At 39.0% G+C, this 15,547-nt stretch overlaps 1 protein-coding gene across 10 annotated transcripts in view; it reads right to left on the reverse strand.

Moving 5' to 3' along the window:
* Positions 1-15,547, reverse strand: part of cd2ap (CD2-associated protein) — a 41,943-nt gene that overhangs the window by 19,934 nt on the left and 6,462 nt on the right. For 5 of the 10 annotated variants that reach the window (XM_023831560.2, XM_023831558.2, XM_023831559.2 and 2 more), the window contains 3 exons: positions 6,575-6,735; positions 1,639-1,795; positions 106-206 (listed from right to left, as the gene is read on the reverse strand). In XM_023831560.2, the coding sequence (XP_023687328.1) occupies positions 106-206; positions 1,639-1,795; positions 6,575-6,628 (312 nt within the window). In that variant the 5' untranslated portion in view covers positions 6,629-6,735. Of the gene's footprint in view, positions 1-105; positions 207-397; positions 674-1,638; positions 1,796-6,215; positions 6,268-6,574; positions 6,736-15,547 lie in introns of those variants that run through there. The other 5 variants (XM_023831556.2, XM_023831561.2, XM_023831562.2 and 2 more) reach the window with 5 other exon arrangements.

Here is a 15,547-nt window from a genome sequence, read left to right on the forward strand (position 1 = left end):
GAGCTGTCACTATTAAAATAGAACTAGGTTGCGCAACACGTAGGAATAAGGAAAGAAAAAAAAAAAGCAGAAAATGGGCAACTCAGAAGGTCACTGGCTTTTTACCTCTTCAATGATGTCGATAATGTCTCCAACCTTAAGCTCCAGTTCATCTTCATTTTGTGGAATGTACTCAAACAAAACCTTGCACTGCCTCTTCTTACGTTCTAAAACATAGAGAGGACACTGAGGCCAAGAAAGGATTTAAGCTGTGACAACAGACCAGTATTTCTGCTAAATCTGCTCTGGTCTGACGACAGTACCTACGCATAGTATTTTCGACTGCACCCACACTACAATTAAAACACAGCGTAAGGTAGCACTGGTGACCTGAACCTAACAGAAAACGTAAGCATACCTGGCAAGGAATCCCCAACTAGCACAACACTGTTATTCATTGCAAAGAAGCCCCTTCCCCCTCCCCCATTCTCAGAAAATATTGCACATGCCCAGACCTGGCCCTGAAACAATAAGGTTTGGACTTGCTGGCTTCAGAAACATTTTCCCCGTACCAGAGACACGCCCCCGAACAAGCAGATCTGCACGCTGCCACGAAGGCGGAGAACTGAGCTACAACAAACAAGCGCCTTGTGATGCTGTCGATCGCGTTCATGACAACGCTCTAGCCTTATGCTCATCTACAGGAAGTCCTCAGCTCACAACTGTAGAATAATTCACAGGAGGAAAAGAAGAAAAAAAAAAAAAACAGAAAAACACACATACATGTGTGTATATGAGAATCAGCAGCCATCAGAGTAAGACAAAGCATGCGACTAAAAATGGCTGTTTTTAGTGCAGCATCGAGATGACGAGCTGATGCACCTAAGCAGCCATCGGCCCAGCCGCAAGACCCTAAACATCAAGCACGGAGTGACATGCTGGGGTGTGCAATCCCCCCCCCCATTACTCATTAACTCCAGGCCCCAATCTGCGGGACGAGGACAGGAGAAGTGAAATCGGCACTACGCACGTGAGCGGCCGGCCGGCCACCGGGGGCCTGGGTGTTAACCCCTTCATGGAGGCTCCTTCCTGGCACACTAAACACTGAGGCAGCCTTGTGGTTGAATTCCCACTTCCTAGTTTCTCTTTGCTTGAATTGTATGAGTAAATACCTGCTGTGTGACTGAGAATAAAAGTAAGAAGCACGTATGCTGTACAATTTGCCCAGCATAGAAGCTTCCCGTAAGCAAACAGCCTAACATAAATATGATCAATTCAGGCTGAAAGACAGCGTCTTCTGATGACCTGGCTGCACAAGACCGAGCAAAGCCACATCTCTGCCATGTTAAGGCCTTATCTAATGAGAAAACAGCAAGCATGGCTTTACCATGGTAATGCTTTCCTTTGGTGGGGGAGGGGGTTGTGGTTTGAAATGAGATGTAAGTGCTAAGGCTTTTGTGCATGTTCTCATCTGTGTAGCAAACGCCGTGTTGAAAAACAAAAAAAATCGCATTATACTACAAGTCAATCTGACAGCACTGAGAGCATTGTTAATTGGTGTTTAAAACCAGTACCGTCCCGACCTAGAAACTCATCAAGCGTACGTCACGTTTTGTACCCTGGAACCACATCGCCCCCTTGTGGCATGATATGGCTTACTCTTCACAAAGGTCCTGGGAAGCGAGTGTGGCTGGAATCCGCCAGCAGGGAAGCCATAGGTGCTCATGCGTTGGACCAGACTGGCTACGTTGCCTGAGGCGCGGTCCCTCCGCAGGACAGGTTCCTCCTTGCCTTCTTCCGTGGTCTCTTTCTTAATCTCCGGGAAATGCACAAAAGTTAAAGTAAATCATAGGTTTCCAGGACTCCTTGCAAGTTAAGCAGTCAGTCCAGGGAATTGCATGCAATTGCTTTGTTAGCAGTCTGATGTCTTTCTCCTGGCTGTGCATATCCTCTTCGACAGTCTAGTTTACCAGGGGTAGACCGCAAACTTGTTAACTACACTGTAAAACACAAAATGTGAACAACTATTCATACAATAAAAGCACAACATTTTTTGGCTCCCCCAACAGCTCAAGCCCTTCGGTCCCCTGAAAAAAAAAAACAGACTCCAACATCCTGTCTGCAACAGTCCCTAGAGAAAGTGTGTGTGTGTGTGTGTGTGTGTTACCAGGAGCTCGGGCACTGAGTCAGTCATTGAGAGCAGCTCTCAGTTCCCCGTCTCCAACAGTTCAGCCATTACTCACTGCATTCATCTTTCACACATACTATCCTCCTGCTGTGCTACTTGATCAATAAATTTCAATACAACTAAAATTTGCTGCAAAACATTTTGCTGGAAAAGGTGTTTTTTTCCTTTGAATGACTAAATGTGTAACAATCATTATTTATTATCATCATCATCATCATCATCATCACCACCATCAACATATTAAACCATTCACATAGTCATACGTTCGTTGCATAGTTTGGCTGTGCAGCATACCAAATGGGATACCGATATATTTTCAAATGAGATAAAGAATGAGACAGTACCATTTTTAGATACACTTTCATTGCGAGTTAAAATGGTACGAGCCACAATTTTTAAATAAAGACCTATAGCACTCTTCCTTGGTTGTAAACATGGGAGTTTCGGTTGTGATATTTTATAGAATCCCAGAATTCATAGATAAAATCAAAACATACAGTTAATGTAAAAGCTGATGGAGGGGAAAGGAGAGGGATCGTTGCAAGTTGGTTCACTTTGTTTTACAACAATGCCAGAGCGCTCAGATTAAAAATACTGTAATTTGCAATATTTGTTTATTTTATTGAAGGCTAATGCCTTAAAATGTGGATCTTTCCAGTTAGGGTATTGGTGGACATAGTGGAGTGAAACACTTCCTTGTTACTTCAACTTTATTTGTAGAGCACATTTAAAACAACTATAGTTGACCAAAGTGCCTCACAGGTTAGCCAGCAATAAAACAAGGAACAATAGAGACAATTAAACAAACTAAAATAAGATGAAAATAATATAAAATAAGGTACAATTATGCTACACTGAGATGTCTGGGCTCAACTCAAACCAAAAGCCAAGGAAAATAGGTGGATTTTAAGTAAGGACTTGAAAGCCTCTAAATTTCATATAGAGCTGATGTTCTGGGGCAGGCGGTTCCACAGGACAGGTCCTACAGCCGAAAAGGCCCGATCCCCTCTATTTTTGAGCCTTGTCCTGGGAACATTCAGAATCATCTGATTAGGAGGACCTTAGTGCCCTAACTGGGGTGTGGATACTTAAAAGCTCAGATAAATAAGAAGGGGCAACATTTAAAGCCTTAAAAACAAGCAATAAAATCTTAAAATCAGTTCTAAAAGATACAGGAAGCCAGTGGAGAGCAGACAAAACTGGGGTAACATGCTCATGCTTTTTTGTCCCCGTAAGGAGCCGAGATGCCGCATTTTGGACTAACTGTAGCCTCGAATACCAGAGTGCTGCAGGCCTGCATATAGGGAGTTAAAGTAGTCGAGCAGAGCAGAAATAAAAGCATGGATCACTCTCTCAAAATCCCTATGAGGTAGAGAGGGCTTGACTTTGGCCAGTTGTCGGAGTTGATAGAAACTTGTTTTGACCACAGAACTAATGCCTGTCTAATTTAAAACTACTGTCAAGAGTAAAAGCCCAAATTCTTGGTAAAAGGTTGAGTATGAAACCCTAAAATTCTAAGAGTGCGAGCAGAGCCATTGAGCTGTTACACAAGCTTTATTTGAATCAAACACAGATTGTCTTTATTTTGAGGAAAAATGTCAATATCAGTCCCTGCGGGATTTCCTCGAGTTTGTTTTTATGATAGTTATGGTCAAAAAGTTTCATTTTACAGAAAAAAAAAAGTTGCAGTGTAAATTGTAGAGTTTTGTGCATTTGCTGAAAATTTGCATGAATTGGAAAAATTGTGAATTCAGGATTTTTTAATATAGTTTTTTATTACTTCCAGTGAAGAAAGAGACATATGTAATGACTTTGTAAGTTTTACATTGCATAAATAATTACATTGCAATATATTGCAGGTCTGGTCATGTTCCATATCTCTTCCAGTCAATGTGATTTTCCTAGAGCCATAGCTCTGTGTCTGTATTATTAATGGCTGTTTAGTGTTTATCATCCACGGAAGTGCAGCCGTGATTTCTTCTAATCTCTGCTGCAATAAAATACATTGAGAGAAAAATGTATTGCGTCCATTTCCAAAGTGCCCACTGCTTATTTTATGTGAACTACGTCCATTTGTGCTCTACATAATGGTTCAACCCAACTTAAAATGGTCGACTTTCCGGTAAATGAGATGTGTTCGTTGTGCTCATCATATCCCGGCAGAGGAGTCTGGCAAACAACGTGCATGAACGTGCACTGTGATGGCGTCACAGGATGCATCATGGTCCATATGTAAGGAATCTGTTGCTTTCTTGCAGGAAAGTCATAGTAAATTTGAAAAATTGTAAGCACATGCAAATATTGCAGTTTGCTTGATTTTCCGTTAATTTCCGTGATTGCAGAATGGTGAAATCCTGGAGGGACAGCTATACTGAACAATAAAACCCTGCATTCGCATTTTGTCTAGATCACACCATTTTAATAAGTTTTTGGAAATCTTACATTTAGTTATAACCTAAAGCCACATATTTAACCAACTTAATAGATAATACCAAATACATAGTGTATTACTATTGTGCCTAAAAATAAAGATACGTACCATATTGCCTAGCCTAAAACAGACATAAATATGAAGAAATGTTACATTTCAGAAGATATTAAGATATTTATATTGAGTTATTATATTATTAGAGCTAATGTTTTGTAATTTGTAATATATCGTACAGTGGTGCCTGCAGTTCACAAACACAATCCGTTCCGGGAAAAGTGGTCGTGAACCAATTTGTACGTGAACCAAGGCATTTTTCCCCCAAAAGAAAGCATTGAAATTTTTTTTTATAATAAAAATTTTAAAGAAAAACACGATATAGGGTGCTGACAGGTGGACCAAGGCATCACAGGACATGGAGACTTGCTTGCCGGGGAAATCACACTTTATTAACAGTCCCTAACCCTTGTATTGTTGTTGTTGTTAATGTTAATGGTTGTGTTTCCCTTTTGTCACGCGTGTGTTTGCCCGTGTCTTGTGTGTACCCGTTCCAAACCTTGTGTGTATTTAGCGTGTGTAAATCTTCCACCATGTGGGCATCTTGCAGTTCGACGTCTTACACAGACAGGAAACACAAGGTTGTATTTGGGTTTGCTGCTTGTTGTGGTCCTTCTATTTACAATTGCACATGGGGCATGCTGGGACATGCGCCCCGCCGGTGCTGCACTAGTATGAAAAAAGGAATCTGGTCGAGGAATCTGTTCGTCAACCAAATTTTGTACGTGAACCAATGCATTTTTTTCACGAAATCTTTGGTTGTAAACCAAATTGTTTGCAGACCACAGCGTTCATGAAATGCAAGCACCACTGTATTATTTAATATTGGTATTTTAACTTGATTACTTTCTTACGGTCCTGGAGCAACTAACTACATAATTTCCTCAGGGAATAATAAAGTATTCTGATTCGGATTCAATCATTTGTGACATCTTAAGATGCAACCCAAGAATCTACTGTCCCATACAGAGTACACTTCTCATAACCAGAGAAACAGGTGACATTTCAATTTTATGTTGATTTTCTGGATCCAGAGAACTTTACGGTAGCTGAGGCAGAAGAAATTTCCTCTGTGGTAACTGTCTGCCCGCAATACAACTGCCATTAAAGAGCTTAACACACCAAATATACATTAACAGTCACACACACTTATCTACCGTGCACCATGAATCATACGCGTTTACATCAGCACTCAGTTTAAGTACTTTCTGTTCTGGCGGGGCCTCATCATTCTGCAATGCACTGCCAAAGTTAGGAGTCAGTGTTCACTGACTGATTAATAGAAATCTAAACATGATTTGAATGAGCCTGCAACCGTGCACAACCTCGGATATCCATCTACTCACTTTTAGCAAGTCAATTTTTTTCGTCCGTCTGTGGTTTTTGTCTGACTGACAAAACTGCCTACGCTATCAGAGGCTTGTCTGCAAACAAGGTCTGTTACAGTTTCGACACCATCTGCACTCCCCCCTTGGGGGGGGGGGGGGCGAGTTTGACCAGATTTGTCTATAAATACTGACATAAGGAAACTGTCAGGAAAAAGGCCAGCATGACCAGACTCACCTCTTCCTCAGACATAGTTTTCTGCCTTAAGGCCCCGTCAAAAAAGTTTTTAGACAAAAAAAACAACAAAAAAATACAACATCCGGGTACGAAGTTCAGCCCGATAAGCTCACTGCTTACTGGCTCATTGGAGACAGCCTATCCCAGAGTCTGACGTGTGCAGTGGAAAGCCACAGACTACCCACTCATCCAACACATGCATTCTGCACCAGCACACCCTAAGAAGCCATGCCCTTAGTCACACTTACACTTATTACCTGCGGACCACAGAAACTGGTCAGCCCTACAGAAGGGGACACGTGTGTCTCTTGCTTCATGCACAGTCTTACAGAAAACCCACGTCCAACCCCTTGCACTACCTTCACAAAGTTGTCCGGGAAGAGGCCTGTCTTCCCATTGAGGGTCCCCTCCATCCATCCCTCCTCCTCCACCTTCCGGACATTCCTGATGACATCTCCTGGGTGGAGAGTCAGCTCATCGTCATGGAGGGCACAGTAATCGTACTCCACCACAACGTCCACTGCGGGGAAGGGAGGATGATGTGAGGAAGCAGGGTCAATATTCATGCCTTAATCCAGAAGTCAGACAGTTTCTGTGACTGTGATTTAGTTAGCGATAAAATTTTTCAGTCAAGCTTCAGTTCAATACAGTGTGTAATAGATTTAAAACATATGATGCCCCATTACCACGACAATCAAAATATTAACTGAACTATATTCTAATGCAAGGATGACAACTTGGATATGAATTATTTCTCACTGAAAATGTTACATTTTCCTTGGGTTTCACAAGTTTGCTGTTTGTGGGCGTATACGTAGTCGCCTTGGGCCACTTCTGTTTGGTGAGCATGACTTAGCACGCGAGGAATGCGGTGCTTCTGACTAGTGAGAATGACTTTCACACAATGAAGATGGCATGAATTTGTAAAACTATTCTCATGAAAGTGTTAAACCCTGGATTAGGACGTGCTGTTAATGCATATCCTAAATCGCAGACTTTGCAATTTGTTAATCATGTCGTTTCAAATTGCAATTGTGATTCGAAATCGATAAATAGTTCGGCTGTAGTTGTGTTTATGACGTTTGCACAATCTTTTAAAATAAAGTTGAGAGGTTGGAATAGCGTTTAATGGACAATCACACTTAAAGTGCACGCAACTGAGAGACAAAAAAAAAAGCAATGGATGATTTGGGAGACGCTAACTTGGACTGTTTTGCGAACTCGCTGCAGCTTGTGATACAAGAGTGGCTGCCATCGCAACAAAGTTTAACAGCTGATGCCAATGGGAGAAAAATTGCATTAAAATTTTAAAGCATTCACCACTTGTGTATACTTACTTTGAAGATATTCATATTGAACTGCAAATGCCTCAAAAACGCTTAAACAAGACGTACAAACGAGGTGGAACAGTACGTTATGTTTGTAGTAGCCTAATTACATATTTTTGTCATACATTTTTTCCATGTGTATTTACTAGCTTAAAAAAATTAAAAGTATAACAAAGTAAATAGCTCTTGTATTGGAATCTGTATCGGTATCGACAGTTGTGTATCGGGATCGGATCGGAACTGAAAAAAAAAAATGTGGATTAGCCCACTCAACCCACGTCTGCCTTTCCTGTTACATTATCACGAGGATTGATCCAGAGCAGTGTTGACAGAATCGGAGGGTTTTGTTAAATCAATGCATTGGAAACTCTCAACTTGACAGAAATGTGTTGTAAAGTGTGCTTTAAGCATTAAACTATGGGGGACAATGTACATCATTAATAATTGCAGTGTCCATTTGCCGTTAGTGAGTAAGCAAGTCAGCTGGACTACTGAACGTGAAGTGCACACATATAAACACTGAAAAAAATTAAACAGTTAATGATATTACAACCAGAAAACTGCATATAAAGCTAACTTTACTGCAGTGTTTGAGTTAAGGTTTAAACGTGAACCTACTTTCTGGAATATTTCAGTATAGATCCGCATATCCCAACATACATCATCAAGCGAGAATACCAGGGAGGTAAACCCAAAAGTTTGGGTTTAAACCTTAACTATGAAACTGTGGTAAAGTTAGCTTTATATTCAGTTTTCCGGCTGTAATATCTTTCAACAAAATCAAGCAACACCCCTTAGTTTTCCAGATTTCTTTACAGGTGAATTTTAATATTTCAATCAGGGTTGCTACCTTAGGTCAGCTGACTTGTGTGGGATTTTCAAATCGACAAATCTGTACACGCATTTACACGTAACAGTTTTATTACCTTGTAAATAATTGGTAGAGTTTGCAAACTACCCCAACGCCTTTGATGTAGCTTATTTTAGGTTTATAACTGAATAATAGATTTGCTGTAAGATTTCTTGTGTAAGCAAGAGAATCTGAAAATGTGAGTGTCACTCAAGATGCGTGAGAGCTGGCAACACCGTTCAATGTTTCATTGTGCACTTCATGTTCAATAGCCCAAGTGTCTTGCTTACATATCGCATATTACATATTGAATATTTCCATGTCATTTACTCCTATTATGTATAACAACGCAGAAGGCAATAGTAGGCAGATCAGACAGCTCAGAAAGGAGAAAGAAAAGGCAGTGTGAGGTAGACGAGAGACAAAATCTGCCATATAAGTATTTATTTAATTTGTATTTGGCATGTGATGGTAATTATGACTCCTAAAAAAGCAATTACCTCCTAAATATTTTGGGTTTAGGAGCCAATGGCTCCTAAAGTTTTTTTTTTTTTTCCCCCCCGTCTGGAGCCCTGTATACACACTTAGATCGAGCCATTTACAGCATGACACAGCGGACCAAAAGCAGGCTCTTGAAAAGGCATCCAATGCAATGTGTTCCAGTAAAATCCAGCTGCACACCTGGGCAAAAAAAGTTGTTGTGAAACTGCTGAGTAATGCAAACTTACTTTGGGTAAGTTTGACAAAGTGCATCTGCATATTCACTGTAGCACAAGTTTCTACATACAGCAGGCTGCACAAGGCTCTTGCTAAATGCCCTGGAAGACTTTCACTTAACAGCAGTCTGTCCTGCTTACCAAGCATTATATATAGGTCGGTCGCAAAGGGCAGAACATGGCGTTGATTGGAGTAATACATCTTTAAGAATGTATATCACAACTAATTTTGTGTGAGTGTGGATGACCACAAGCTTTATTTCCACTCCCTCTATTTTAGGAGGAATTAGAAGGGGGAGGGGAAGGGGGAGGGGAAGGGGGAGGGGGAGGGGGGGTTGGGGAGGTGGTTTCCAAATTAACTGCATCTTGGTTTCACAACTGCAATCCACTCACCAAACCCAGAGCAGTTACATTATTCTCTAACAAAAGGAGATTACTCTACAAATCCTGAATTGAGTTCCGCTTCCATAAATAAGATCCACATGGGCATTATGTGCAATAATATTGACATTGTCTGTTATTCATGTGTAATTCGTACGTAGCAAGAACCATTTTGAAATCTTAGCAATACAATTTGCCCGCGGAGTCTGTCATCATAAGATTCACCAAACAGAGAAGTTTCACCAAATAATTTTTACTACGTTATAAAAACTTAGCAATCTTTGCAATTTTAATGATTGTTCCACTTAAAGATCATCTAGTATACGTTAAAAAAAATGAGGGTTAAGTTTACCACTAATGCCAGAATGTCAATGGAGAATGAGAAATTTACCAGTCAGTGTAACAAAAATTGTATTTCACTTAAGGCAAGGACAAAAAGAAAGCAAGAGGCAGAATCAGCAAAGGTCGCTATAGCTAATGCAATCAAAGTTTCACAACTGCAGGCTGAGGAGGAAATAAAGAAGCTTCTTAAAAAGTCTTTTCGAGCGGAAATCAAATGACTAAGTTTAATTTCAAATGTGCCGTTATCAAACTCAGAACAGGGAAACTTTATCAATGGAGAAGACTTACTAATGCCAATGTATACAACTCTTGATACATGTGGTATTATATACAAAACAACAGATTCCAATATAAAGCTGTGAAATTATTAACATCAACTTCGGCCATAACTTTTAGACCTCTGCCAAGCAATAGAATACAGCGTCCCAACTGGTGTAACACAGAAAAGTCCAGACTGATACCGAATACATTTTGAGTCAAAAATGTTACTTGATTTTGCTACACTTGCATTTATACGTCACATTTTATTTTTAGTCTATATCACAGACACAAAAGGCATCATGCTGATGTATAGAGAGCCTTTTTCAAATAATTTTCCAACCTTTTTAACAACTGCTTCTCTAATTATACTATTGGTGGTCATAGCTTCATTAAGTACAGGGCATTGGGCATTTTGTATCCCAGCCAGAATGCTAGTTCATCACAGTACCCACACGCCAACAGGCAAATCAACCCAGTGGCCTTCCTTTGGGCTGTTGGAGGAAACGGGATGAATTTGAACTGTATTTGGTCAGCAGAAATCCTCAAAGTAAACATAAGAGCAAGACCACAGACACACAGCGCCATCAGCTGGAGAAGATCACATGGACGCCGTGTGCTTCTGTGTTTGAAAAAGTAGTCAGTTAGGTTGCTGATTCAGTGTAGAATGTTTTGCAACATTCTACGGTCATTTGTTGCCCTACCCAAAGCACACACACAAAGTGATTCTATTGTTATATTTTAGCATTTTGAATAAAAAAAAAATACTATTTATAAACCAACTCAAAACATATGATAGAGGTCTAATGCATGATACAAATGTTCACAATTTCATGCAGCGGTTCCATAGGATGAAACCATGATACCCACCCCAACCCACTGCTAGAAGTGCAGTCTGTTAAGCTCGCAATTACGTTACTGTTACAAAACAACATTTTTAATTTCACAATTAACACTAAGAAATCAAATATGTTTATATTTACTGCAGATGTACCACTGGCACTAAGACTGGGTGCAGAGACGTGATTATACGCACACGCAAATCCCCGTGGCTTTAGATGACGCACGTAAACATTTGTCCAGAAATATTGTGGATAAACTTTACATGGTTCATCCACAATATCTCCTCTTTCACAAGATGATATGGCCGTTGAGCTATCCCTTTCTTCATCGGTACTTCAGTGCTTATCACTTCCATCATACAAAAAAAAAACTAACTTAATTCAATAAACATAAAAAAATTTGGATTCGTCGAATTTATACAGATTACTAACTTGTGGCCGTCACAATATGCCTCTCACTAATATATTGGTCATACTATTAATCTGCTCACCAAATTGCAGAAGTAAGTAAATGTCCATAGAGTTCCATAGAGTCTGTCAAGGCCCTAGTGATTATTGTGCATGCGCTATATAATCATGATGCGATATTGTGCAAACCTACTAAAAAAGTGGAATAGCATACAGTAATGTTTAATACCCTGTGCCTTGGGCAGTCAAGGTTAATGCCGATTTTTGTATTTTTAACTAACACAATCCTAACAACACTTCTCTGGCTTAGGGGCTACTCCATTAATGTATTTCCATACAAAATGAGTCACTCGTGGCTACAAAAGCACAATTTAAAAGTACAAAAAGTAGCTTAAAATAAGGCTGAATGATACCGGAAAAATTCACATTGCGATATTTGAAATCTTTGTGACAAAATACAAATGTTTTTATAAAAATTTATAAAAATGTATCCAAAATAAACTACAACAAAACAGAAATTCTAACCAATCTTAGTTGGCACAGGCAAATCAGTAGTTAATGTTCTGGTTAAATAGTGTCTACTGTACGATTAACAATTAACTATTTAAAATAGCTGAGAATAAAATTTCACAGAACATGAATTAAGAAAAACCAATGACAACCATGACAACCTGAACGTACATATAAAATTAACAGCTGCAGTATAATCAGGGACTGTTACACTTTCTGCAGTGCATCATCTCCATTGAATGCATAATATTTCCACAGAGGAAAAGACAAATGTCATTGAGGATTCATTTTAGTTAAATTTCTTACAAATGTACCACACTGAGTGAACAAGAATGAAAATGATTATGACCTGGACAGTGCATGCAGATTTCAGGCAAAAACAGAGGAGATCGCCCAACATTCGTCTTCACGAAACCTCCGCTCTGTATCATTACATCTTTTGAAAACCCCTAAGACTAAACTTCATAGCATGGGAGATCGAGCCTTTTGCGCAGCTGCACCTAGACTGTGGAATGCTCTTCCTGAGTATCTGAGGACGCCACAGACTGTTGATGCTTTTAAATCTGGTCTTAAAACTTATCTTTTTAACAGAGCTTTTCGGGTTGAATTAATTTTGTAGCACTTTGAGATTTGCTTTCAAATACAAAGTGCATTATAAATTAAATGTATTATTATTAGATAAACTTCAGAACGAATAAACCACAAACCTGTCAGAGAATGGAAAAATTAAAGATAATTATGCTGCTAAATAATACTTAAAAGCCTAATTAATTATTTGATTTTATACGTGTGCTTGAATATTCTAATCTTTGACAATGCTGACTCATCCCAACCTTATTAGCGCACACAGAGATTGCATTAGTAACTGAGAAACAATATAGATATCCCACCAGTTTCGGACAAATTGACAGCAGCTGCCTCACATCCACAAATGATGTGCAATGTCCCTGAAGTCTGTTGTTCCACTATTCACCGCTGGTTAAGCTTTTCTGCTGCAACCTTGTTCCATCCCATTGGTCAACAAACTTTTCCACTCCAAGCACCGGTCCACAACCTCTAAGGTGGCTGCATACTTCAATCGACAAAATCAATGTTGTTTTAGAAATACATCATATGAGCAGTAGGGATGTAACGAGGCACTCAGCTCATGATTCAATACACTTCATGAAATTTCTAACTAAAGTAATTTCAAATCAGATATCTAGGGCCCTCCCCTACTCTAGTTGCTTTGACACACCTCTTCTTCAATCTGATTGGTTATCCCTCTGAACCAATCATGTTTCGTTTTGCCCTCAAAACATTTTTGTGCAAATAAAACGTAACACAGACTGACAGTGGAGCGGTCATGCCAAATCTCTAAAGTTTCCAGTTGACCTTTAGCACTGCAGCAGGAGTTTACAGCAATAAAATATGTTTTTTTAAAAAGTGCATGATTAAGAAATTGTTTGCATTTAGCTTAACAATACAATAGACTTTTAGATTATTAACGTACATTTTGCTCGATGACAATACGTTTCAATCAATTATAACTGTATATTTAGCTCCATAGCGATGTTTCATTGGTGTAGTTCACGACATATGTTTAAAAAGTGTGTATTTATTAGTCATTCAAAGGTCTTTTGCATTTAGCTTAATAGTATGACTTTAGATTATTAACGCACATTTGGCTCGATAGCAATGTATTTTTTCCTATTATAACCGTGAATTTGGCTATGAGCGAAATATACATTAATCTTTTTTTACTGTCACTGGACACAAAATTGAGCAAGCTTTGCAATTTTAATTATGGTTCCTTTACAAAATTCTTTTCCCTTTTCTCTTTCCCTTATCTCTTCCCAAAATCGTTCAACCCTAAAAAACACATACTTAAAAATATTATTATTAAATATTATTATTATTATTATTATTATTGTTATATGGTTATGTTCCATATGTGAGATGATGCAGACAAGTGATGGGACTAATCTTTGTTTTAGCAGCAATTATTTTGATATACAGGAATTATAGGAAGTAAATTAAGAAAAATTAGTTAAGTGAACGTGATAAAGACAAGCCAGGCTTCTACAAAAGGCTAAACGGCTCATATCCATGGGTAACCTCGCATTATTAAGTCTGTCAAACCCAAATGTATGTCTTCTTTTATGATGCAATTGCATTGCAGTCATTCTATGATGATATTTATCTTATGCTTTGCAATACTGACAGACGACTGCATTTCCAAACACTTAATGCGCAGGACTTCCACAGAACTCATACTGATGATCTTTATTTGGATCATCATCCTTCAGTCATATTAGCAAGAAGGAAAATTTTAATCAATGCTTTTTAGTAATCAAGTTCAATTGAGTTATTGCGACAGCTGTAGTGTATTCTTGTATTTATTTTGTAGATCGTAAATGTCATAACCGTATAACGTTTGATGTGGAATGCATGTGTTTTGTTCACGTGTAACAGTGTTGTGTAAATTGTTGGCCTCAGTTTGTGGCCCTGCTACTTTTAGACCAGCACAGGCTGTTAGGAGAGAACGACATCTATTTAAAAAAAAAAAAAAAGATGGCATCTCGTTTATTAAAATGACTCAAACTCACCACAACAGGCTTATTTGCGCTCTGTCTGCGGGTCTGCTAAATCGAAAACATTCTGCACCCATTAGGGTCGTGTCGTGACATAACAGGACGCTGTTATTTTAAGTATGCGATAGATATTTGATTTTGCTGTGTCCGCATGTTGTTTGAAGTATGTGCTCACCATGCCGACAGCGTTTCATTTAGAGAATGGTATGATTCACATAAAATGTACAGAGGCGATTTGCACCAGAAAACACCTTCTTAAGAGATGTCAGAGAAGAACGGCTAAATTAAAAGGTATCAGAAAAATACACTTTTAAATAATAATACTACACTGGTACAACAGTAGTGTACAGAAAGTTGTGCATTCTGGCAAGCCAATCTGAACTTAGTGGATATATCCAGAAATAGCAAGGTGTACCTAATAAAATGCCTACCGAGTGTATATTGTGCCAACTATGTTACTTCACTTTGGTGTTCTTTCCAGTCTAGATATCCATTGTTTGACCTCTACAGCTAAGACTTGAGTTGCTTTCCAGAGAGCAAGGAGGCTGAAACCACAACTGAACAAAGGCTGGTTTGATGGGGATGTTAAGGGAAACTCAGGATGGAAACATGGATCCATTGCAATACAATCACTGAAGAACCAAGACACACAGCAACCAAGGTTGAGGATGTTGTTAGGAGCTGTAAAAATACCTGCATAGAGCAGAGAGGAGGACATCACAAAAGCATAGTGTACAGCAAAACTGCCGCATGGTTGAAGTTTTTGGATATTTGAATCTTACAATTCAGGGTTTTCAAGAATAACATGTTTCTCATACTTAAATTCTTTTATACACATAATGATTATTGTATTGTTATTTTAACATTTTGCCACTCTGCTGTCAGCTGACTACTAAAGCATGCCGCTCTGCAGGTATGTGCAGGAACTGAAATAATGCTTTTCTTCTTTTTAATTTAGTGTAGAGGAACTTAAAACCTACTACAGTCCTATTTATAGCCTGTGAAAAAGTCATTTTAAAAACCTTAACACTTTGTCTCTATTCAAAATCTTGAGACCAAGATATTTGCCTTGCATAATACACTTAGTTACACAAAGCAAAACTTCCGGCTCAGATCTCATGGGA

This window comes from Paramormyrops kingsleyae, chromosome 19, assembly GCF_048594095.1.
Source record: "Paramormyrops kingsleyae isolate MSU_618 chromosome 19, PKINGS_0.4, whole genome shotgun sequence".
NCBI lineage: Eukaryota > Metazoa > Chordata > Actinopteri > Osteoglossiformes > Mormyridae > Paramormyrops > Paramormyrops kingsleyae.